General features: G+C 33.5%; 2 protein-coding genes across 5 annotated transcripts; one reads left to right on the top strand and one right to left on the bottom strand.

The window, feature by feature from the left end:
* Positions 1–24: 24 nt before the first annotated feature.
* LOC148620268 (uncharacterized) lies at positions 25–8,648 on the bottom strand. Its single transcript, XM_088581020.1, has 3 exons — positions 7,206–8,648; positions 2,077–2,225; positions 25–234 (listed from the first exon to the last, which is right to left on the bottom strand). Exons 1-3 carry the CDS (start codon positions 8,324–8,326, stop codon positions 86–88), a joined length of 1,419 nt encoding a protein of 472 aa, XP_088437146.1. The 5' UTR covers positions 8,327–8,648; the 3' UTR covers positions 25–85.
* Positions 8,649–14,482: 5,834 nt separating this feature from the next.
* On the top strand, positions 14,483–20,132 carry LOC148620267 (transmembrane protein 11, mitochondrial-like). Of its 4 annotated transcripts, none has more exons than XM_088576995.1 (2): positions 14,483–14,582; positions 19,552–20,132. In XM_088576995.1, exon 2 carries the CDS (start codon positions 19,553–19,555, stop codon positions 20,033–20,035), a length of 483 nt encoding a protein of 160 aa, XP_088433121.1. In that variant the 5' UTR covers positions 14,483–14,582; position 19,552; the 3' UTR covers positions 20,036–20,132. The 4 variants fall into 4 exon arrangements, with proteins under 4 accessions (XP_088433121.1, XP_088433122.1, XP_088433123.1 ...); XM_088576996.1 differs by lacking the exon at positions 14,483–14,582 and adding an exon at positions 14,771–14,827; XM_088576997.1 differs by lacking the exon at positions 14,483–14,582 and adding an exon at positions 14,991–15,011.
* The last annotated feature ends 3,135 nt before the right edge of the window (positions 20,133–23,267 follow it).

Here is a 23,267-nt window from a genome sequence, read left to right as displayed (position 1 = left end):
ACTCCAGTCATGTCCAAATCAACATTACAAGAATTGGTTTTATTGAAATCCATGTCGATTCACCAACAATTCATTAAACACAGATCTAATCCAAGACGAGACAGCCATGCATGTTCTCCTTGAGATATAGATAAATCTCTTTAGATGCACTGGGGCAGTTTGTAAGTTCTAATTCTTCCAAGTTTCTCAGCTGAGTTAATCCACATAAACCTTGACTTGATAATAAAGTACAACCTGAAAAGTAAAATATTATTATTGATATGATTGGTCTGATTGTACGATATTCACTCCACCTTCGTGGGTAGGTTGGTTTTTTATTACTTCACAGCCATTTTACTACATTAACATTAAAAGTAATTGCCATTGTACATAATTCATAATTGTATAGTGCTGTCGTCGTTTGGTTTTCAGGTCACATACCGGGGTTTAACATACCACCAATTCAAACAATATTACCATCAGTTCCCCAAAGCGGTGTGAAAAAAGTACTCATTTTTATTTCAAAATTTGAATGTGTGCCTGGTAGAAAAACCATTTTAGCACATTTTATAAGTACAATTACCTTGTGGTGTTCGGGTTTATTTTGAGGATTGTGAGCTTACACACGTGGAATCGTGCTGATATATGGTATTTTTAAGTACAGGGAAGCCATATTGAAAGTTGTGAATTTAGCATTGAAGCCTATGTTAAGTGGAATTAATGGTTTTCAACCTTTATGAGATAAAGTGAATACAACTTGATGGATCTCGATAATTTTACAACAGGATTCTAGTAATAAAAAAAATGTTGGTATTTAATTTTGGGGGGTGTGGTTCAAATTGTTTTGGGAATTGGGGACCAAAATCACGTATTTCACGAAACTCGGGTATAAGCGTATGGATCTCTATAATATTGCACCACTATTATAATATTGTTCCATACAAAAACCACCAGACTGTAGTTGACTTTAGGGATTATAACATGACCCTTTATTTCTTTTTACTTAACAAAAACATGGGTAAAGGTGTGTGGATTTCTATCAAGTGGTACCATTAAGAAAGGAATGTATTGATTTTTTTTTAAATTTGTGTGGTTTGTTTATTGTTTGTTTTTTTTTTTTTTTTTTGTTTGTTTGTTTTTGTTTTTGTTTTTATTTTGTTTTGGTTTTTTTTGGTTTTTTTGGGGGGGGAGGAGTACAACATTAACTTATGAAAACGAGGCTCAAGAAGCAAGTTTATAAAACTAAAAGTCTGGTAAATTGTATAACAAGAATTCATACCACAAAATCGACTGCGATTGAATTTTGGGAGTGACTGTCGTATTCTTGAAAGAATAAAGTGGTGTTGGGGTAAATACAAAAATACAAATCCATCATATTAAGATATATTGAAAGGGTAGCGTTTTTGTTTTCGGCAAGTATAATACAAAAATTGATTTAACATTTTGACTGATGAAAAGTGCAGATTGCTCGGATATTGTTTTTTTTTTCTTTTTGGGTAATGCCAAACAGGAAAGGAGAAATGAATTCTTCGATTTATGAATGACATATATCTCTTCTCGGCATGATTATCTTGTTCAGAATTGTAATGTCACCAAACAGACGTTTCCTGGTGGCTATTGAGAATATCACCTCACAGGGCAAAAATGTTTGATAGTGCGTATTAATCAAGCCATATGACCACCTCTATTACAAGGAATCTGTTAGGAAATAATACCAGCTATACGCAATGTCCACGCATTAACATCAACTTTCTATCCGGATAGATTTTATGGAATTTCTTCATGGTCTTTGTAGTGCCTTCAATATCCTCAGTCTAATTACTGACTGTGATTCTTTGTCACGGCATAATTATGAAATGGATTTTCCGACAAATCACTGAAAAATGCTAACAGCAGAAATCGAATTAACCGTCGAAAATGTAATTTATTCTATTTTGGTGTTCAGGAGCTTAACTTGATTGAACCTTATATTGACAACGTCTCTTACAAACTAAAGAAATGAACAGCGTATACCGATACAGTGAAATATTTTCGCTAATTGTTTCCACCTCCGGCGAGATAAAAATTAAATTTTTAGTCATAGTTGGTCTAACATACCTGCTAACGAGAGTACCCGTAGATTCCTCATTGAGTATATATGTTGAAGTCCAAAATCACGGACCTGTGTACACCACCTAAGATATAGTTTTTGTAGTGACGTCATTGTAGACAGATAGCCAACTCCAATGTCAGAAACATGAGAACACCTGCAATAAAGAACCCAGGTTTACAACTTTAAGACAACAAGAATGAAAATAAAATAAATAATTTGTACCAAAAAGAGTCAGCTTTTAAAAAAAAATTATCGACTTTACTAACTTTCTCGACATCGCCTAATATATCTATGTCATTAGCGCATTCAATGTACCAACACGATTGTAAGCGCTAGTTACACAGCCATGCTTCAAGACACTTTGAGGGAGAAAATCGAATTTTGGCGTACGTCTATCATTTTAGATAGTCCATATTAAAAATCCACAACCATAAAACAAGCTAAAAATATTCAGTTTACTGAGAAAGTTCAATTCGTAGTATTGCGGCTATGAAAGCGTATTTAGGACATTTTATGATCATAAAAAATACAAGTCGCTCCCATGAGTTACTTAGTCGGGTTATGAATGGGAATGACATCAATTACACACAACCCAAATAAGCTTTGGTATGTATCTCATATCACTAGGTCTATTACAAGACATAGGTATGATCTGAAAAAGGATGACTATGACATTCCACATTTTCTTATAGACAAAGCATATAACTTTCAAAAAATATTCTGATTTACTAACTATGGACACAGCGAGAGGTTCAGCGCCTTAGACCATTCGGCCAGCTAGGCTATTTAGCAATTATAATGTAGTTTAGCTGGCCGAGTGGTCAAAGGCGATGAACTTTATGTAGGCGGTGTTGCCATAAATGTCACAGAACTTCGTATATGTATGTACTAAAAGCTATGGCGTCCATAGCTATTGATCATTAAGTTCACTGTGGTCTTAATAAAGTGCTGAATATTTTGAGTGACAGTGGTTATAGCTGCAAACCTAAAATATACTTGACTACAATGACTTCATTAACAATTAATCAATACGCAAATTTCAAGCTTGGGTTTATTTCCTTACGCCCTTGAAGAAACATTAACAACCTATTGGTTTATACAATGTATTTAAAATTGACTACTTCTTTTCTTCTGACAGGTACTGATTTTCTTGACGGGTACTTAAGATGTCGTTAAAGTTAAGTACCAAAAGAAAGAAAATAATAACAAGTGATACTGTGTTTGCAAGCAAAATACAAAAGTCGCCAAGACCGGCAAATGTTTGGATTTAGTCAAATTCTAAAGCCGCCATTGAATTAAGAATGCAATGTGAACCATGAATAGAAATCAATTTTCAACAATGTTGACATTTTGTTGATTTTGGCGGTCATTTAGAAAAAAAATGGCAATTTTTTTTTATAAAATCTGAAGCCACCATTGATTTAGAATGCCATGTACACTCTAGATATCGATTTTCATTGAAATTGAACAATGTTAAAATTTTGCCGAAAAAAAAAGGGATTTTCTACATTTTTTAACGCGTGTGATGTCTGCATGTCAAGATCAGCTATCTGAGTAACTTTCATAAAATACAATAGGTGCACTAATTTTATGGATTCTTTTTGCGTTTTTCAGGGATCTGTTTTGCGGCCATTTTGAAATCGATATCCCCCACCCATTTTGAAATTCCGGAGGTTGCATGCAGGTTTTACTATATAAGAAATCTGACTGCTCTCGTTCCCATTCTATTTTACTAATCTATGCATGTACCTCCGCAAGTTACTTCTCCCTCACCGAAGCCAGAAAGTCTACGTCCCTATCGGGTTATTTGAAAATTCATCATTCCATGCCCCCGCTAAGAATAATCTTATACAGATAGGACTTTCCTTTAGCGTAACAGGATATACGCTTTTCAATTCGAGAATACTTTTCTGGGGTTAATGGATTCCTAGGTGTCATTTAGTGTAGATTGAAAATAAAACGCAGCCCTACAACATACCGAAGGTTTCGTATGATAAAAGAGTAATCAAGGGAACGAAGGTTCTAGCGGAAATCAAAAAATGTATTCCAGGGACAAAGACAGGATATGGAAAACGGACATACACAACTCAAGTCCCGGGGTAGACGAAAGACGAAATTAAAGAAAATTAAAACGATATATTATCAATCAAAACTAGTATATGCATAGATCAAAGATAATATTTACTGGCTTTGACGACCAAAATGCTCTTAAAAAGTTTTCTGACATCAAAAAATTGTAAGTTGTAGTTATAATTGTTTGTTTGTTATCTTTTCTTTTGTATTTGTTTCCCTCTAAATACCCATGGTCGCCGCTCTCTTACATTACTAGTGAGTCTCATTATTAGTTTTCTTCTCTTCTTCTCTATTTTCAATCTCGATTTGGGTTTTCCTTGCTCGTATTTTTATCAATTTAGATCGAAGATCAACATAGATATACCAGTAGCAGTCGCCAGAGCCGTTAGATTTGTAAAGGCTGATAGCATCTGTAATTATTTTACACTAAGTCTTACTATCGCAAAAATTTAATCCCATTGGCGTACCCCATGAAGCTTAAAATGCAGATAGTTAGGTCCACTACGTAGTATTTCTAATATATCAAATTTAATTCTATGTTATTTACGCCAATACACAAACCCAATAAACAACTTTTACTGCGAACTAAATATGCTGATGAATATGGTTTGTATTTACAATGATCCAATTAAAAATAAAGTTGACCTCTAACCTCTTATCAGTACCTGTTAATTTCTATGCATATAACTGAATAAACCAGTAGTTCAGTGCCGACACTTTCAAGTTGTCTACTTATTTTTAGACGCGTAATAAAACATGCGTTTGATGTCCAGCTAAAAATGAAAAACCCTGCGAGATAATAAATAGTCATCAATCATAGCATTGAAATATAAAGAAAGAAGCTGTCTTCAGATATTTTGTGCAGGTACTAGCGGATAAAAAGGCAGTGGTTTCGATCGAGAAACTTGTATAAAGAAAGAGGTTTCCGGCTATTATTTGCCGCCTATCTTTTATCCATTTTTTACAAAAGGGTAGCATATCCCGAAACCATTCTGACGTATCACCTACTGTATCATGTATTTTTATAACGGCTACCCGTGACATAATGGCCCGGAGATGACAAATAAAAAATGAAACTTTGCATAGACGATGACATAGGAATTTCGATAATGCATTTCTCGGAAATTGTATCATTTACTGGTCTGATGTCATCGTTTTTTTTTTGCAATAATCATTCTTATTTTGGTTATTTTGGTCATATGTTTGTTATTATAATTGATCTGTAGGTGTTCATTCATCTATGTGTTCCATGTTAACCGATATCGAACCTGAATATTACGCATTCTGGCGCACTGCTTCGATGCATCATGCAATTTGGTGTGCGTGAGTGTGTGTTTTCTTTAATGCCCTACGTAATCAGAATGGTGAATTTAAAAAAATAAAGAGTTCAATATTAATCATTCATAACAACAGGCCTGTGTAAAGATACTTTTGAATTAGAACCCTGTATTTTTGCAATTTGACGGTTATTTGAGGCGTAAAAATTCAAACGATCGATATAAATTGATTCAGTACATGGGTACTTTGATTATAAATAGTTTTACAGTTGTCTCTCTGTCGATTCCTTGAATTATCAATCCATTTTGTTAAGGATTAATAAACTGGTCTTACATACACGTGTCCATTTTTATTGTACCCCTGGGATGCCACCATATAAGATGCAATGCTATATTACATAATAAATATTCCTTTCTTCAATAAAAATGCGACTGAATGATATCAATTCATTTGTAAATGTATGTTTGTTGCTAAATGTTCGACAAAACAATTCAATTACAGAAGCATTAAGAGTAATGAATTATTCATACCAATCTACATACGTATCGCCCTCTAACCCCCTTAATGATTTGTCGTGTTCTATGACGTAGAGATATAGGCCTTTTAGTCTTTGTCATTTATTTAACAGTTATGTTTCGTGCAGTTGGCAATGAATATTCCGACATTTAATATTATATCTAGTAGAATATTTTTATCTAATAATCTTTTTATGGGTCACCTGCTTTCGTTAATTATTTTTTTTTTCTTAAATTTCATTCTTTTTCCTCGTTTCCCAGATATACTATATCGGTTTAGTGTGTCTTTGTTCAAACAATTATATATTGAATGAACATGTTTGAAAAAGGTCTTAAAAAGATCATGATTAATTCAATTGCGCAGAAGAAGCCTATATACAGAATTTATATTTCCTAAATCTACTGTTGTATCCACATAATCAAAAAATCTATAACCATCAATAAATTAAGACATGTTCGCAGCACCAAACTGAATGACTCATAGCTGTTATCGAACGCTTAGTATTTGTGCCCTTAATTGGTTCAGAACCTTCTTGGAATGGATGTAGGTGAATCTCCAAGGGGGTCCCTATGGGTTATCAATTCACAAGTTGTTGAATGTACATTTTCTCTTTCTATCTGATTAATCAGAAATATTCAAACCGCTTTGAAAATGACATTTTAAAAGAACTTTCTTGATAAAACATATGTCATATTAACTGTCAATGAAATGTATCATTACGTCATATCTAAATCATATACACAAAATGTCAGCTGTAAAATGACAATCGGTTAATATAAATTGTTGGTTCCAGCATGTGTTACGAAAAAAATATATTCATGATTTTTATAAGGGCCGGATCTAGAAATATATTAAAAGATGTGATATAATGTATACAGGTTACTTTTATTCGCGTACAAACTATAAAATGTACAAAAAAAATCACACACTTTTGGATTCGCAAGTGGTGCAATACTGTGACTGCCAAAATTATGTTCATGAATGCAATCGATCCTTGATCCTTATCTTAGCAGCAGTAAAATGCTTTTCTTGATTGTAAGTTATTCCTTAAAACTCTTTAATAATGAACTGAAATTAAGTGAGCAAGCCTGGGTTTCATAAAAAAAATATCTAAAACTGTGATTTGCCTAAAATCTTCAAGATAAAATGATTTTATTAGTCACAATTTTAGTTGAGGGAAACTGATCCCAGCTATGATAAACCTTCGTTGTAACTCTTGAGGGATTTTTTTTTAATTACTAGTTGTTGAAATGTCATTTATACAAACCTATCCAAAATGAGTTCCTCGAGTTGACTAAGATCACAGGCAATATACTCAAGTGAAGCATCTGTTACACGGGGACACCATGACAGGTCAAGGCAGCGTAATTTTCTCAAGTTTTCTGCAATGAGTTCTATACCATCGTCAGTAATTTTACTACAACCTGATAAACTGAGGACGGTGAGGTTTGGTAGAGAATGAACAATGTTAACAATGCCATGATTTGTCACTTCCCAACATGACTGAAGTCGTAAAACACTCAGAGAATAACTCTGTTTTGTACTAAAGAAAGCCAACGCAGCGTCCGTAACATGGTACGCTTGAATGTTTAGCTCGTAAAGTGCTGGCAGTAGTTGAGCAATGGCTCCAATAGTGTCGTCAGCTATATTTATACAATCTTTTACGGTCAAAGAAACAATTTTGGGATTTAAACACGACCACATTCCTGTTTCGGTTAGTTCATTACACCCACTTAGCTCTAACTTGTACAAACATGGCATTTTCTTACAGAGAATTTCTAGACCCGTATCTGTTATGTTTGAATTTCGCAAGCTGATGAACCTAATTTGCTTTTTGAATATAGCACAGTGGTTTATGAAATCTGCTATTTCTTCGTCTATTGCACCAAACAAACATATGGAGTCAAAGCAGCGACATTGTAAACTTTCAAACAGCAGTCGTCGGCTTTCTTCCTCCTTGCTGAGATTTCGCAATACCAGTACTGGCATAACATTTTCCCAATATTTTGGGTGATAGAGAATGTTTTTCCACGTGTGACACACTCTTGAAAGAATACCGCGTTCTTCTGCAGAAAAATAATAGAAAAACTTCGATAAAAACCTATCATCCATGAAGAGTTCGTGAATAGTATCAGGTTGATGTCTACCGAAAAGACTCCTAATTTTTCGTGCGATTAACGGTTTTGGTGAACGCACAACACGTGCCCCTACGTAGGAATTTCCATTTGTGACATATTTGTTCAAGTTATGTGAAGTCTCTCTCGATGACGTTGGCATTTGTACGTGGTTTGAGTTGGTTTGCGATGTCTGACTTGTCTGCTCCTTATTGAATCTCAATCCCCTAATTCCATTCGATAATTCCATGTACGCCCTTTTTATAGTCGACATAGTTGAACGAATCAGAAATTACGGTACTTCGTTTAGAATCGTTGTAATTGTATTAAAAATCTCGAATAAAGCCGTGTTTATGTTCATAAAATTATACACAAATAATCCATACCACTGAAATATAGCCATCTTACTATCAATAGACTTTCCATTCATTGATCGTCTAAATTTAGTTCTTTCCACTAACAGTGTCAATGAATAATTAAATTTTAGGAAACAGAAAAATCACACAAAGAATGGAATTTCCCTTCGCGAATTATCATAAGGAAACAATTTTAAAACAACTCTTTGTTCCATCGGACATGTTCATTCATTTGGATCATTTGAGATTTAATGAAGGATCGATGTGCAGTGGAATAATAATGGATCGATACTCCAATGTTAGTGAAGAATCAAGCCGCTATTGGCTTTTCTTCTAAAATACACCAATCAACTTAAAATCGCGTCGGTTGTATACAGAAACCATATAATATGATTACTATTATTAAAAGACGACAGCATTTATGGTTACAGTTGTGTAACACGTGTTACTTCAAGAAAATTTCATCTTTATCAATATATAAAAGAATTTTTATGGACATTTTAGCAACACAGATTGTTAGAATTACAAAGCTAGACAAAAGAAATCACTTCAGGTGTAAAAAAAACAGCATATCTCAAAAGAAGCAGAAAATTAACTTAAGGCTATCAAAAAAATATACAACTATAAGCCAAGCACTAAATAAGGAATTTTTTTTCTGATGAATTGGTAGCCAGTTATTGTGGCACGAAAGGCATATAATGGTTCCGTACATTTCCCCTTTCTCGAAACTCTTTATGTTATTTACGCACTCAAAATTTTTATTCCGTATTAGGATTTCTAACATGCACCAGAAATTACTTAATTGTACAGAGAAATGAAATAGAAAATAGCGCACTCAAAAATCGGTACATACTCAAATTGTGCGCAATTGTTTAGTGCGTAATAAAAACTTTGGGTGTTTATTTAGAAATTTTGAATGTTTAATTATTTCATTACTTTTGACGAAAGTGTCATACCATATCAATGTTTTACCTGGTACAAGTATTTAATTGTCGAAACAACACATCAAAGAAAACTTCAGAGTATACTAACAAAATAGAGCATTGACCAGACTCCCAACTTCTAGACAATAAAGGTTATAAACTCATGTTGGGGCAAGATATCATGATTGGATTTTTAGCTTAGACACGTCACAATTTTCGAATTTAGTAGAAGTTTGTGATAGTTAAGAACGCTCAACTGAAAATTTAGAAAGAAAAAAAATAAACCTAGCCTTCATCTTCACAACCACAATCAGTTCTTGGTAAGACACAGAACATTTTCTTCTCGAGAGAAGGGGGGCTGGGATTTTATGCCCAGGCACAAAAATAATTTTTTTTCAGCAGCAGCCAAAGTTTTAATCTTTTTTATTTGGAAACCTATTTTGATAAGTAATGGCGGAAACATCGCATCATATTTTTGTCTGTGGTCCATGGCTGAGTATATGAAATAAAATTTGGCCTAAATTTGGAATATTTTTTGCCTTCAAAATAATCCCTGCCAAAAAAAACATCATCTTTTCTGATAGTTTTAGAGTCTTTTCTATTTTTTACTTATAAAAGAAGAAATATGATGCATGGATGTACAGTACGCGTACGTACGTGTACATGAATCTCCGCTGTCCCATTGTTGCTGTGTTGTCAAGAACCTGTGGCCCTTTTCACAAAAAATCGTAAGAGTAAAATTAGTCGTAAGTTATGACGTCACAATATTTTTATTTACTATGACGTCATAACTTACGACTAATTATACTCTTACGATTTTTTGTGAAAAGGACCACTGACCCGCCTCGGAAAAAATATAACTTCGATTGTTTTATTCAAATCGAAGCAAAGCTTTTCTAAGATATTATGGCAATAATTTTCTTTTTGGAGTTAACAGCTGTCAGTCGCGTCTGAATTTCTCTATGTATGATATGTGTACACTATTCCTACCATCCGTTGAGAACTGTAATATTTTCGGTATCTGTACAAGTTAATCTGACCCGCTAAAAAATTAAAAAGGATCATGTGTTCCTGAATATGAATTGTAAAGTATGGCGAAGTGCTACTAAGTCCTCGACCATTTTTAAAACGGGAGGAACGGGGGAGACTGGGTTCAGGCTTTTTTTTAATGTTCAAAATTCACTGAAAAAAATCCCCGCTATTAAACAATGAAGATTTTCTTATAAAAATATTGATTTCGCTTGCTGCTGAAATATAAATAAAGCATTGCGCTTGTGAACTTCATGACGAAATTCTTACCCGGATCCCCTCTTTTGCCTACGAAATTTTGATGTCCTTGACTATTCTTACGAGTCTCGCACAGACGGTATACGTGTAAAGCTCACGGTGCTCGCTGATATAGGCTAAGCCTAATCCATATTAGTAGACTATAAAAATCATTGCTTCTACAGATCCATAAATTTAATTCCTAACTTTCCAATCATGGGCTCGAAAGAACATAACTTTTGCAGTTACTATTTCTTATTTTGATCAGACGATTAATTTGCCATATCAAAACCACTAATAGCTGTACAGTATATATATGTACACGACAAACCATATCTGGAGAAATGGTAAAAAACAAAAACAAATCAAAAACCACACTGATAAACAAAACAAAACCAAAACCAAACCAAACCAAAAAAATAGTAATAATAATAACAACAACAAAATACTGGCACACACACACACATATATACAAAAATTTATTAAGGTATACGCAAGTGCACTTGGCGTGGTGGAAAATACTAACAATGACATAAATTATTACATTACCAAACACGAATGTATATACTTCTATGAATGTACTTTAATATCGGAAACACAATTCCAAGACTATTATCTGAATATAATTGCATTAAAACATATGATTTTTCAACACTGTATACTTCTATTCCCCACACTCAGTGAAAATCCCGACCTAAAAACATTACATATCGTTGTTTTTCCAAAAAAAGATGGTACACCTAGATACAAATATATAGTTCTTGGTAGAGATTCCTCATACTTTGTAAGAAACAATTCCAAATCATCTTCCAAATATACAGAGGAAGATGTTTACAAAATGCTGGAATTTTTAATCGACAACATATTTGTCCAGTGTGGTGGACGTGTTTTTCAACAAAAGGTCGGCATTCCAATGGGAACAAATTGTGCTCCTTTACTTGCTGACCTATTCCTTCACTCTAATGAGGCTGACTTTATAGCTGATCTGATCCGAAAGAAAGAATATCGTTTGGCTAGATCCTTTAATCTCAGTTTCCGCTATATAGATTACGTATTATCTTTAAACAATCCTAATTTCGGCGATTTGATACATCGCATCTACCCCAAAGAACTTGAGATAAAGGATATTACAGACACTGTGAAGTCAGCCTCATATCTTTACCGACACTTAGAAATCGATGGTAAAGGAAAACTATTGACCAAACTTTACGACAAACGTGATGATTTCATTCAGAATTGTCAGCTTTCCTTTCATCTGTGGCAACAACCCTTCAGCACCTGCGTATGGAGTGTTCATATCACAACTCATACGTTATGCCAGAGCTTGCCGAAACTACACAGACTTTTGGTATCGCGCTAGAACTCTAACAAATAGGCTTCTGGAACAGAGTTATGTTGCTACAAGAAGTCATCTCTACAGATGTTTTATGGTCGTCATCATGAACTTGTGTATCGTTATGGTGTATCCATTTGCACCATGAAAACTGATTTATTCAACAGGTCATAGTTTTCCTTTCCTCGTTTGTCTACCCCGGACTTGACTTTTTATGAGCAACTCGGTGGGTGTCTCTAGAAAAACAGAGGACGCTTACCCTACCGGTGGAGTCCGAGTTGCACATTTGCTTTTGTTACTTTGTATGTATGATTTTAGTTACTTTGTGTTCTTTGTTGTTGTATCAGTTTACTTAAGGCAGTGAAGAAGGTCATTTGTTTCAGACCCTTCTATAAGTTTACCCGTACTACCATACATCGTGTACTAAGTTACAGCCCTAGATTAATCCTACGAGGAATCACCCGGCCAGCAAAAGCTATATTTTAATACAGCCTAGCTGGCCGAGTGGTCTAGGGCGCTGGACTTAGTGCAGGCGGTGTTGCCATAGATGTCACAGCGGTACGAGTTCGAGTCCCGCGGAGGGAACGACAAAATATTGCCTCGCAAATTTGACAGTTCTAACATCGTTGGGAATTTTTCAGACCTTTCAATACGTTTGCATATCTTCCCTGTATCAATTTGATCCGATGGAGCAGTGTAGCGAATAGAGTCGTCAAATTCTGAGAAGTTATATATATATATTAAATTTGTCGCCTTTGTAGAGTTTAAAAAGGCTTTTGATACGGTTTGGCGAGAGGGCCTCTTCTATATATTATCAAAACATAAAGTTTTTAATATCATTTATTCTATGTATCCCACACGGTTTAAGTCAATATTTTCCCTCCAGTAGTGGAGTTAAACAAGGTGAAGTCCTCAGTAACACCCTTTTTAATCTGTTTATAAATGGTATCTTTAATCAGCTTAAAATTGGAAACACTGAACCAATGTTAATTGGTAATTTAAAAATTACATCACTGATGTATGCAGATGATATAATTCTGCCTGCTGTCAGAAACAGAAAAAGGCCTGCAAAATGCACTTAACATTCTTAATGATTTTTGCATATCATGGAAACTCGAAGTAAACACAAAAAAAATCTAAAATAAAAATATTCAATTCAAATGGTAAAAGTTTTCTCAAACACTTCAGTATTGATAAAAATATGCTAGAAACAGTAAAATCTTATTGTTACCTGGGCATCACATTTAACTACAATGGTAATTTGAATCTATCAAAAAATAACTTAATGGAGAAGGGAAGAAAGGCCTGGTTTAAAAATTAAAAAAAAAGTCATATCCATAGATGTTCCTTGTAATTTACTTGAAAAGTCATTTGACACTTTGGTAATACCTGTTATTCTTTATGGAAGTAAGGTCTTGTGAGCTGGAAAAACTTTCAGTGACTCTGACCCATATGAACACTTGCATTTGAAATTCATAAAAGAAATTCTTGGAGTAAATAGTAAAACTACAAACAATGCATGCTTAGCAGAACGGAACAGAACATATATACATCTAAAAGTTAAATTGAATACGATTAAATTTTTAAACCAGATACTTAACTCCCCTGATACACTAGTCTACGAAGTGTTCAGAGAAGTTAAAAACAACAACTTGTGGATGTCCCATGTAAAAATATACTAAATAAATTAGGGTTTTGTCATCTTAACTTACAACTTAATAACCTTTAATTTTATATCAAAAGAATCGAACAAAGCTACCCGATCAGTTTAAGCAAAATTTAGTAGGCTCAATAGCTATGAGTGAAAAACTGTCATTTTTTCGTAAAATATTTATTCCGTCTAAAAGACCTCCATATATTGATTTATGTAAATCTAAAATAGAAAGATCTATCATCAGTAAATTTCGTTTGAGTGCACATGCACTACAAATAGAAAGGGGTCGGTACAAAAACATAGAGAGAAAAAAACGTATTTGTAAATCATGTGATAGTGGGAACATAGAGGATGAATATCATTTCTTTTCGGTGTGCACCCACTACACACCGCAAAGAAATTAAATCAGTACAGAATGAAATTGGACAACCATTATTAATTTCTTCATCAAAACCTCACCTCACACCAAGAGACATAGCATACATATTAACCAGTAGCTCTATAGAAATACTAAAAATAACTATCAAATTCATGAGTGAATGTTGGAATCGAAGGTCAATTTAATTTAACAGAAATTATATTAATATGTAAACATTAAAAACCTATAGATCAATCTGTTTTGATCAGATTTACACCATGGTCATAAATTTACTTTATATGTAATGTATATTACATTGTTCTGTTTTTGTTCATGTCATAACCATTTATTGTAAACGTGTTTGTGCAAATGAAATTGTCTATTTTCTATATATTTTTTTCTTAATGAAACTTTGAACCATAGATCTGAGATTATAATACAGGTCTATGCAAAGAAAATGAAAACAACTGGTAAACGCTTGTATTTGTCTTGGGAATAGCGTAATCCCAAGTCTTTCCTGGACTTCTCGAGTCTTTAATTAGTACCACCAATCGGTTAATGCTCTTAGTTTCCCTCTCCTCGTTAGAGATTAAAAGTGAAAATACCAGACCGGGCTTTTCAAAGCTCCTAAAGGCTAAAGGTACTCTCATAAGTCTTTTAATTTGTACACTTGCTCTGGTATGGGCGATAGCTATAGCAATCCTGACTTTTTGGCGGGATCGCCTGATCTGTTAGCGATTATATCACTGGGCCTGTGATGCCACTGATGAAATAGTCCAAATAATTATGCCGTTTAAATTTTATTTTCCTTATTTTACCTGTTCATCAACAGTCATGGCCAAGATTGGTTGGTTAAAACTGCCCTGGCTATTTTTCAAGACAGAAGTACTTGTCGCCAATTTTGTGCACTAAAATTTTATTCTTTAATGAAAGTTATTGCATAATAGCTATTTTTATTATTATTAAGGCAATATACATCAGCAATCTATTTGACGTTTTGTCTTAAATTTTGGGCATTTTGTTTCTCAGGAGATGACGAAATTGCTTGGAAAGAACTACACCTTGACCAGTAAATAACTTGTTTTCAATACTTTTTTTTGTTTGTTTCGGTAGAAAGAACATTTTTGTGGTAAGAGCATGAAGCTAAGATATCGTAGAATGGGAAACTTGAGAAATAAATCATGAAAACTCCACTTCATCATTTTTTTACTGTGGGCTGGCCATTAATGTCGCATTATTTTACCCTAAGTGATAGCGAGTGAAGACATAAATGGCCAGTCTATGGTAAAGCAATGATAAAATGGAGTTTCCATGATTTATTTGGATTCTATAAGGACTTGTTTCTTCATATGTTTGAGTAGACACAGCCTATGTGTTGCACAAAATGTTGGTGATGGGTTTATCACTTTTTTACCATGGCTGTGCCTGTGGTTTTGAAAGAGCTTTTAAACATGTCATATTAGAATGAAGGTTTTATTTCAATATTCGCAATACTTTTTTAGTTATGATCATTTAAGGTCAAGTTGTTATTATGGAATAACTAAGTATAAGATCTTGTTCCCTGCCCTATTCTACATGCTGTTCAAGAACCTAACCCACCTTGAAAAAAATTTATTCCAGACTGTATTTTTCAAATCGAAGCATAGCTTTTCTAAGATAGGGAAGGCAGTCATATTTGGAATTAAGTAAAGTTGTCAGTTGCATTTTATATGTCACAGGTTATGTGTAAAATATTTCTGCCGTCCACTGAGAACTGATATGACTCCAAACTTTATATATATTCTGAATTGGAACCACTTAATCTCAAAGTGAATGTTAAAAAATGTTGAATCTCTTGCTGCTCACTTCTATAGACAATGTACATGCCTACGCCATATTAAATAGTAGAGCATATCGTTTATCCTTTTAAAATCATGAAAACTCATGATAAACAGTGAAATATCCCCAATATATGTTTGTTCTTCATTAAAATAGTAGTAATAAGTTAAAGTATCTACTATAAAATATTTCAATATTCTTGCATTTTAAACATCTCTTCTTAGCCATACATGCTATGTGTACATGTATATAAAACATCTCCTTTTTGGTATACATGCTAAATCAATACATTAAAAAATCTGTACAAATATATTTTTTTTTGAAAATGTAATTGATAACTTATAATTTAATTTCAGATGTAACACACATTACAATTGGATAAAAAATTTTGTCCATCTCATTGACCAATTTTTGTTATGTGACAGTGACGCCATCAACATTTTTCGATGATTTACTCCTTAAATTTTAATACTAAAATTATAAGGAATGACTGTTATATTTTGTCAGTCTATTTGAAATAATCTCAATACCCATGGTGCACACTTAAAAATAACTTGCTAAGCAGGTTATTTTAATTGTGTAAACCTACTGATTGAGGTTATTTCTTCATAGACTGAAAAAATGCAACAGTTATTCCTTAATGATTAATAAAATTTTAATTCATGAAATTTCTTTATTTCTCACAGTAATTATTACAAGTATATTACTTTTAAATTTAGTAAGAGTAGACCAGGTAACTTCTCACCTGGCTATCCTTAGTTGCTTAAAAACATCCCCTTCACGACTAGATGAATAAAAGTGCCTGAAAGGGAAGAGTTTAAAACAATAAACATGTTTTTTAAAGCCTTTTCATGTGTCAGACCTCCAGACAAAATTCTGGCCAGATTGAAACAGTTTTTCATATTAATTTTGTTTGTTTTTCAGCTCTTAAATCATAATTTGAATGTTGAAGCTATTGTCCTTTTGGATGTTTTTTGCTGTTTTTGATGTCTACTTATAAAAATCTTCTCCTCAAAATCTGCTGTACAGAATTCAGTGAAAGTTGGTGTCACTGTTTTTAATGGTATCCTGCACAGCCATTTGGATTTTTGATTGGTTAAAAAAACATAGCCGCTGTTACTAATAATACAACATAAGGGTCTAAATACAGTTTTTTTTTGCAAATAACTCAAAAACTGTTGCAATTCTGAAGGGGATAATCATGTTCACCATCAGAAGATGGACCGTTGCCGAAATTTTCAAAATGATTAGTTGCCTGTTGTAGGAGTTATGGCCCCTGAAACAGATTTTTTTTGTCAGTTTTCATGTGTACAGCTCTCTGAAACCAATTGCAACAGAATTGAATAAAATTATGCATAATTTTTTTAGGGTTTCCTGCACAAACTGATCATTTAAAACTTTTCATCGGTCAAAAGTCATGGCCACTGTTACTAAAAATAGAACATAGGGGGGGGGGGAGTTGACTGACATTATTATTGAAATTATTTTTAGGCAACCATTTTCAAATTGGCTGCCATTGTGTGACCATTTTCACCAGTTGATCAGCTTCCAATAATTTTATTTTCTAGATGAAACTAGGTGTTTTAAGTTGAAGATGATGACGAAAGATAGTTCTGGGTGGCCATTTTCCTGCTAATTTTTTTATTTATTTTGATTTCAACGATAGTTGGTTCATATAGTAAACATGGTCTCCTGATATGGATGGTGATTATGAAAATGTTTGATAGCCATGTTCAACTTCAGTTTATGTTCTTTTTCAGCAAATGTATACTGAGCTAATTCCCCCTCAGACCCGATGGAATAACAGGGCTTTGGGGGACCTCTGTTCAAATTTTTTCCAGAGGTTCTAAAAACACTCACTTAAGGCATTTACAACATTTACAGTGCCTCATGTATTCTTTTAAAGCATTCATCAATACATGCTCTTTTTTAGCAATTTTTTGTCAGACATGGTAACAAAACATGATACCTTTACTTACTCAGTTAATAGGGCATGGTTTACCAGTTTAGCAATTTAGGCTCTTCGAGAGCATTTTGTACATGGTATATATTAGCACTCTGAAGATAAGTATCAAAATTTTCAAGAAAAAATATTAAGAAACATAATTATTATGAAAACAAAGTGTCAAAAGGGCTTGATTATTGAATGGTTTCATAGGAATCATTTTATTTTTTGGACTTCAGATTATCAAATTTGGCATCTATGTTGATTTTTGTATTCATTAAAGTATAGGTAAACACCAGAATATGATTTATTTTAAAATATTGTACTGTCCTTTCTCCTAACTAATAATCAAATAGTTTTTCAATACAAATAACTAGATTTCATGTCCTTTCTTAGTGATCATTGAAAGTTTTATAGAATAACTGTTCATTAACACTCTTCTATATTGGTAATCTTCTAACTCCTTAACCCACTCCTTTATGATATGAGCTGCATATCTGTACCTACACCTTAACTCATGAAATGTCATAACGCTTATCCTCATTTCAGATTTTTATCCAAGTCTCATCCACTTGGGGGTAACTTAACAGTAACAGGGTAAGGGTGTGCTGATCTGAGAATTTTTACCCACACCATTCATATACAGTACAACTTCTATTCAATGGTCACCACAAGGGAATGGTAAAAGTGACCTTTCAAAAGAGGTTTGGTCAAATGCTTCAATTTTCAAAATTCAGTGTGAAAAGTTGAATAGATATGCACGTATGTTTATATTTTGTATATAGTTTTTTTAGCTAAAGAGAGGAAGTTATTGTTTTGGGATCATGTCATACGACAAGAGTCAATATGTTTTCACTTGATTAAGATATTTTGTCTCAAACTGATTTAAACATTATTTAATTGTTTATTTCCTATCGGTGAGTAGATTTCAACATCATTTGACAATGCCTTTTACTATCCACATTTTTTTAGTATTTATTAGCAAGATCGACTGATAAGTCATTGACCCTTTTGCAACCTCATTTTAACATTAGTAATACTTTTGTAATATTCTGATGTGTATGGTGAACAAATTGAAGATTTAAATGGAGTTCCAAATGAATACACAAAAAGTGGCCATTATAAACAAACCAAAAGTCTTTTAAGGACATACATGTAAAAGGGTAACTGCTGACTGGGTTAGAGAGGTGGCCACTGAATAGATTTTGATATATAGGGTAAACAATCAGGCTGGTTTGAAAGTGGTTGTTCAACAAAGGTGACAGTTAGGGCAGGTGTGACTGCATTCTGACAATGAAAAACAGACACCCAATTATATACCTGTACATGTATATGGCATTCTTTTATGTAACCATTTATGTATGATATGGGCCACACATCTGTACCTACATATATATGTACCCCTTAATTTACCTCCCAAAGAAAAAAAATATGGTCTTTTTTCCTGCCACCAACAGGAAAGAAATAGAGATGGTGCATTTTTCAAAGACACTTTATATTGAGTAAATGGGGAAACAAACTAAACATTAATGTCACTTGAGCCAAAATGGCCATAAATTGCTAAGGGTAAGAAAAAAAAGGCTGTAGGATAGCAGGAAATAGACAACATATTTTATTTTTGCCTGGCCAAATAAAATGCTGTAAACTCATATTATATAAAGCTATATAGTTGAAAATAAGAACTTTTATTTATCAAAAGTCATTGTTTGAAATATGCATGACTAAAGAATTGAAAGTCTCAGTATATTTATATCTTTCAAAATAAGCAAGTATTTATATACATGTATGTAAATATTTTTCAGTTAGTACAATTAAAGTAAGTTTTTACATTTTTTTTCTATTCTAGAATGGATGCACCTAAGCATATCATCATTAAAGACGAGGGAAATGACGAGTTGGCAGAGATAGAATTTCAGAATGCCTTAGTATCTAAACCAAAGTATATTATTCTTGAGCCTTTCCATTTGGGAGAAATTACAGTAAGATGGATAAAAACGGGAAACTTCTTTCACAAAGTATCTGTAGTGACGGGTTTGGCAGCTTTAGGATTAATGTATTCTAACAAGGACCATTACCTGTTCTACTTTCCACTGAGTACAGTCAGCTTCTGTACTGCAGCTGTGTATAATTTGTCATCAGGGGATTTATGTTGTAAATATCAAGTTGAAAAAGGAACAAAGTGTTTGGAAAAAATTCCAATAGGTGATTTGTCTAGTTCTAACCCTATTGTGCTTGTAAGACGTGATGACACAATGAGGAAGATACTTCACAATTCTGTTGCTTTGGCAGCTGTGGTACTTTGTGGTTTCAAAATTTATAATTGGTTTTGAAAATTTTAACTTTTAATTACTTAGTCTGAAACACCAACAATAACTACTATTACTGTATGCGCAAAAGCATAAAAAAAAATAAAAACCTATTGTTATCTTTCTTATTACCATACTTGTACTGGAGATATTTGCTGCACTTGCATACAATAACATTTATACATGCCCATCAAAGACAGGTCATATTATGGTATACAAATTTACACAATTGTTTGGTTTGGTGGTCTTATGGTCTGTATATTTTTTGAGAACATTGAATTTTTAGTTTCAGAGCTATGGGATTTTTTATTTCGCCTGACCAAAGGCCATGTGAGCTATTGCCATCACTTGGTGGTCGTCACCCATCATTAACAATTTTTCTAAACTTTTCTCCTCTGACACCACTTATCTTGCATAGAACTGATGTGGGGATTTTTGATTTGTCAAAAAACATGGCCGCCTTTACTGAAAATAGAACATAGGAGTCAGACAGTAGTTTTGCGCATATATCTCCAAAACCGTAAGGTTTATCCAAATTCTTTCAATTGCTAAAATAATCCTTATTATAAGGCCTAGAAAAGTCTCCAGGGATCAAGTTTGTCAGACGACTCCTTGTAAGAGTTATTGCCCTGGAAAGATGATAAAAGATGTTTTTTTTTAGTTTTCAGCCAGCATCCTAAAAACTATGATAGAAAGAAACTTTCAGTTGCTGAAATGATCCTTATGATAAGTATTACCAAAATCTTGAGTCGAAACTGGCAACATTATATTACATGTACAATGAACAATATAAGTACACATAGCAATGTATAAACCATATATATATATATATACAAGTCACATCATGATTTCTAAGACTACTATCTTACCGTGTATCAGCTCATCTTGTCGCTCTAGAATATTGGGCAGTACAGTGAACAATGTGCACATGGCATAATTTGGTTAAGTTAATCAACTCGTCACTATCCAGGATTGTATTTGGTATCCTTCCGAGCAAAATTTGATATTTCGTGTCACCGTCATGACTGTCAAGTTTTATAAACAACTGCAAAGGATAATTGTCAATTACAATATCCCACCAGACATATTATAGAAGCCAAGTCGAAGAACAATTCAATCATGCGTGGATATTAATATTTTTGAACGGTAAGTACATACACCGCTAGATGAATATGGAATTTCTGCCCAAAGTTTTGTAATAAAATAGGATCTCTTAATTTCTGTCGTTTTTGAATTCTCTTAAAAAAAGGCTAATTGAATACTATGGTGAAGGTTTCGAAATCTCGAAAAATCACTATCACTTATACGATTGTTCTAATCGGATGTTTGCTTCTCATCAAGGAGTTAAATATATTTAAATCCTTGTAGTCATCAATTGCACAAACGACTACTAATTTCCATACAAGTTTGGAAGGAAAGTCACCATCCAGGATGTATGTAGTCCAATAGGTATCCAGGTAGACCATATTTACCAAGGATAGCAACAATATTTGGAATGAATACGTAATGTTTATAACTATTGTCAATCATAAACGACAGAAGTCTTATGATAAATATCTTCCTCGACAGATAGCACTTGATCATTTCACACATGTACAACAGTTTCTTATCGATATAAGCATCAATAGGGTACGGTTCCAATATACTATGACAAGTGTCTGATGGAGTTAACGTTTTCAGTCCCAAAATGTGCTCCACTATAAAATGTTGGAACTTGTGCACTGCGATCAGTCTATCGATTTCAAGCATGTCCACATTTCACAGCCATAAAGAACAGTAGGTAAAACAATAGATTAATAAAGTCTAGTTAAAACAGTCTTGTTGATGCAGACGAGATACAGTTCAATGCAAAAAAAAATTCCGTCCTTTTCTGCTGGCGGACGTATTTTATTTAGATTTATTTCAATTTCGAGTTGATATCGATTCCAAGATGAGTATAGCTGTTACTAGTCTGAATTAGTTTCTGTCCAATACGCCATGGAAATTTAATGTTCAATTCTCTAAACGTAGGTAAAAACTGTAAAATGAACGACTTTTCTGCATTATAACCAAAATGTCATTTATTTGAGTACTCAAAACAAATATCAAGCATTTTTAGCAGTTGAGCTGGATATGTGCCGATACACGTTATGTCATCTACCAATGAAGGAACACAACAAGTAACATAAATACCCGTATTTCTATTTGCGTTTTCAATATTACATATTAGCCTATTTATGAACACTAAGTACAGTCAACCAGACAAGACAGCTTCTTGTCGTACAACTTCATTTACTAAAAAATAGTTTGATATGTTCTGGTTGACTACTACAGCGCTTTTAGTATCGATACAACAATTATTAATCAACCACCATACAGGTGTTACACGTGATTCATGTAATTTGATTATTAACCCTTTTCTCCAAACACTATCAAAAGCCTTGCGGTTATCTAAAAATGCTACAAATACATTATTTAAAACACTCTATATTATGATAAACCGTTTCATGAAAGTTAAAATATGCATTAATACAATCTCGGTATCTTTGAAATCCTTGCTGTTGTTCGTTTTGGAAAACTTAAAGAGTCTAAGACATGGTGTGTTAGCCTTGACTATGTGCAAGAACTTTTAACATACAAGGAAGGAGACTAACCGGTCGGTAGCTATTCGGCTCAGTTTTTGGTGTACCATTCCCTTTGTATAACGGTACAGTAAGTCCAAGTTTCCAGCTTTTAGGAATGTACCCTTCATTTACAATACGATCGAAAATTATACAATGTAGTAACACATTTCACAAGAGTTTGGCCTCCGAACAGTAAGTGTTCGTTCTGTATCTTATCATGGCCGCTCGCTTTCCGGCTCTTCAACACTAAAGATATCATTTACCTCTCCTTCGGTAATATGTCCCACGGGAATATTTATAACCATATCAGAATTAGAATTTACGATTTCGCAGTACATAGCGTCTATATGTTCTTTGTGGGTTTTATCGAAATGTGCATTGTCATTTGTTTTATACATGTACATACCACAAAATACTCTACAAACGCACCAGTAATAGTCTCGGGTGTTTTACAAGTCATACTGTTACAAGCAATTTCTGAATATATTCACGAGACAGAATGTTTAAATATTTTCACCATATTCCAGAATAAACTAATGTAACATTCAGACGTTTCGCTTAAATCATCGTATGTTTTCTGAATATTACCGTAAACGCTTATTTCGGTTCTTTTTTTTTTATAACTATAATACGATTCGTGAACCATTCCTCTG

The sequence above is a fragment of the Perna viridis genome, chromosome 4, assembly GCF_037379345.1.
Source record: "Perna viridis isolate PV_CMFRI_1.1 ecotype Kerala chromosome 4, ASM3737934v1, whole genome shotgun sequence".
Classification (NCBI taxonomy): Eukaryota; Metazoa; Mollusca; class Bivalvia; order Mytilida; family Mytilidae; genus Perna; species Perna viridis.
The sequence above is the reverse complement of the archived record's forward strand: the minus strand, read 5'-3'. Positions and strand labels throughout refer to the sequence as shown.

Excerpts from the sequence above, each read along its gene's own strand:
- LOC148620268 (XM_088581020.1), bottom strand. The coding sequence starts at position 8,326 with ATGTCGACTATAAAAAGGGCGTACATGGAATTATCGAATGGAATTAGG. Across the intron at positions 2,226-7,205 it reads GAGGAACTCATTTTGGATAG|GTGTTCTCATGTTTCTGACA; the intron begins GTTTGTATAAAT and ends TCTTTATTGCAG. Across the intron at positions 235-2,076 it reads ACGGGTACTCTCGTTAGCAG|GTTGTACTTTATTATCAAGT; the intron begins GTATGTTAGACC and ends TTTACTTTTCAG.
- LOC148620267 (XM_088576995.1), top strand. The coding sequence starts at position 19,553 with ATGGATGCACCTAAGCATATCATCATTAAAGACGAGGGAAATGACGAG.